General features: G+C 53.3%; 1 protein-coding gene across 1 annotated transcript; it reads left to right on the top strand.

Annotated features, from left to right (window-relative positions):
- Window positions 1-643: 643 nt before the first annotated feature.
- Window positions 644-1,576, top strand: LOC141731674 (olfactory receptor 14J1-like). The gene has a single exon (XM_074558095.1). It carries the CDS (start codon window positions 644-646, stop codon window positions 1,574-1,576), a length of 933 nt encoding a protein of 310 aa, XP_074414196.1.
- The last annotated feature ends 694 nt before the right edge of the window (window positions 1,577-2,270 follow it).

Here is a 2,270-nt window from a genome sequence, read left to right as displayed (position 1 = left end):
GGGAAGGAGCTGCATCTCCCTTCATCCAATGCCATCATAAGGACACTTGGAAATCTCCCTAAGATTTCAGTCCAAGCTGGGAGCTTCAATCCAGGGTGCAAACCTGTCCGAGAGCATCTCTGAGTTATAAGATTAATGGGGAAAGGCAGAGATGTTGTGACTGTGAAAATGCTGCTGGGTTGGTGAAATGAGCAACGTAAGACCTTGGCTACAAGTGTGAAGCTGGGCTGTGGGCTGTGGTGGATCCATCTGCTCTCAGCAGTACCTGGTGATATTTTATGGGCAGCATAAGAAAGTGACTGTCCTCCACCTGAGGATGGTTAAAGCCCAGAGAAACTCCAAAGACAGTGACATGACAGACCATGTCCCCACACGCTCCACTCATCATCTTGCCTCAGGGAACTCACTCTGTTCTATCAGAATAGAGCAGCAGAAATACTGAGGGTTTGATATCCAAGAATACCAGGAGAGACATGGGGGAAGCTTAATAGAAAACCACAGAACTCTTAAATACAGTAGTGTTTCTGTGTGTATTTCAGGGGAGGGTATAGGGGAAATGGCTTGAATTTTGGTTACAGGTATCTCCTCTAACTCTTCACTGTCCTTTTCTCCATGAGCATTTCCCCAGGTCCAGCCCCAGCCAATGTCCAACAGTAGCTCCCTCCGGCACTTCCTCCTGCTGGCATTGGCAGACACGCGGCAGCTGCAGCTCCTGCACTTCTGCCTCTTGCTGGCCATCTCCCTGGCTGCCCTCCTGGGCAACAGCCTCATCATCAGCGCCGTAGCCTGCAGCCACCACCTGCACACGCCCATGTTCTTCTTCCTGCTCAACCTGGCCCTCAGCGACCTGGGCTCCATCTGCACCACTGTCCCCAAAGCCATGCACAATTCCTTCTGGGACACCAGGAACATCTCCTACACTGGATGTGCAGCTCAACTCTTTTTCTTTCTGTTCTTCATCTCAGCAGAGCTTTTCCTCCTGACCATCATGTGCTATGACCGCTACGTGTCCATCTGCAAACCCCTGCACTACGAGACCCTCCTGGGCAGCAGAGCTTGTGCCCACATGGCAGCAGCTGCCTGGGGCGGTGCCTTTCTCAATGCTCTCATGCACACAGCCAATACATTTTCCCTGCCCTTGTGCCATGGCAATGTCCTGGGCCAATTCTTCTGTGAAATCCCACAGATCCTCAAGCTCTCCTGCTCACACTCCAACTTTAAACAACTGGGGCTCATTGCTGTTAGTGCATCTTTAGGACTTGGATGTTTTGTGTTCATTGTTTTCTCCTATGTGCAGATCTTCAGGGCCGTGCTGAGGATCCCCTCTGAGCAGGGACGGCACAAAGCCTTTTCCACCTGCCTCCCTCACCTGGCTGTTCTCTCCCTGTTCCTCAGCACTCTAATCTTTGCTCACTTGAAGCCCCCCTCCATGTCCTCCCCATCCCTGGATCTGGCCCTGTCAGTTCTGTACTCGGTGGTGCCTCCAGCCCTGAACCCCCTCATCTACAGCCTAAGGAACCAGGAGCTCAAGGCTGCAGTCGGGAGACTGATGACTGGATGCTTTCAGAAACATTAAACTGCAGGCCAGTGTTTGCAAATCACTTGTAATAAAAGTAATTTTTAATATTTCTTGTTGGTTTGGTTGTCAGTTTTTTCCCCCTTTTTTTTAGTATTTTATATTGTCCATAATTAAATATCAGTGTTTGGGCCTTTTCTCATTTAGTTTCTCTCTACCTTCCCTGAGCCCACAGACTGTGTCAATGAGGGGCCGTGCTCCTGGTGGCTTTAAAGGAACTAAAGGATCTCCCAGCAAAGTTTTCTGCAGAGATGCCCTTTTGTTGCCTTCTCTGGAGCTGCAGCAGCAATGTCTGTGTGCAGAGCTGGGGGCAGATCAGTGCTGGCACAGCAGCTGTGCCCAGCAGCAGCAGCAGCATTTGGTGTTGCCAGTGCTGCTGCTGTGGCCCTGCCCCACTGCCCTGGTGGCCCTGGTGTTGCTGCAGGGCCTGAGTGCTCTCAGGGCCGGGCACAGCCCTGGGGGTGGCAGTGCCGGGGCTGCAGCAGGGACAGGCCATGGGCACTACTGGGGCAGCACTGACGCCTCAGCCCAGGGCCTGGGGGCTCCAGGCTCCTTGCCCAGGCTCTCTCTAAAACACGGCCAGGCCAGTGCTCAGAACAGAAAACCCCTGTGAGCAGCCCAAGGCTGGCCGAGGGCAGGCTGGGGGCAAACAGCATGGCTGGGGCTCTGCAAGGGCCCTGGGGCAGACAGGAAG

The sequence above is a fragment of the Zonotrichia albicollis genome, chromosome 24 (genome assembly GCF_047830755.1).
Source record: "Zonotrichia albicollis isolate bZonAlb1 chromosome 24, bZonAlb1.hap1, whole genome shotgun sequence".
Classification (NCBI taxonomy): Eukaryota; Metazoa; Chordata; class Aves; order Passeriformes; family Passerellidae; genus Zonotrichia; species Zonotrichia albicollis.
Note: the sequence above shows the minus strand (reverse complement) of the source record. Positions and strands in the feature narration are given on the sequence as shown.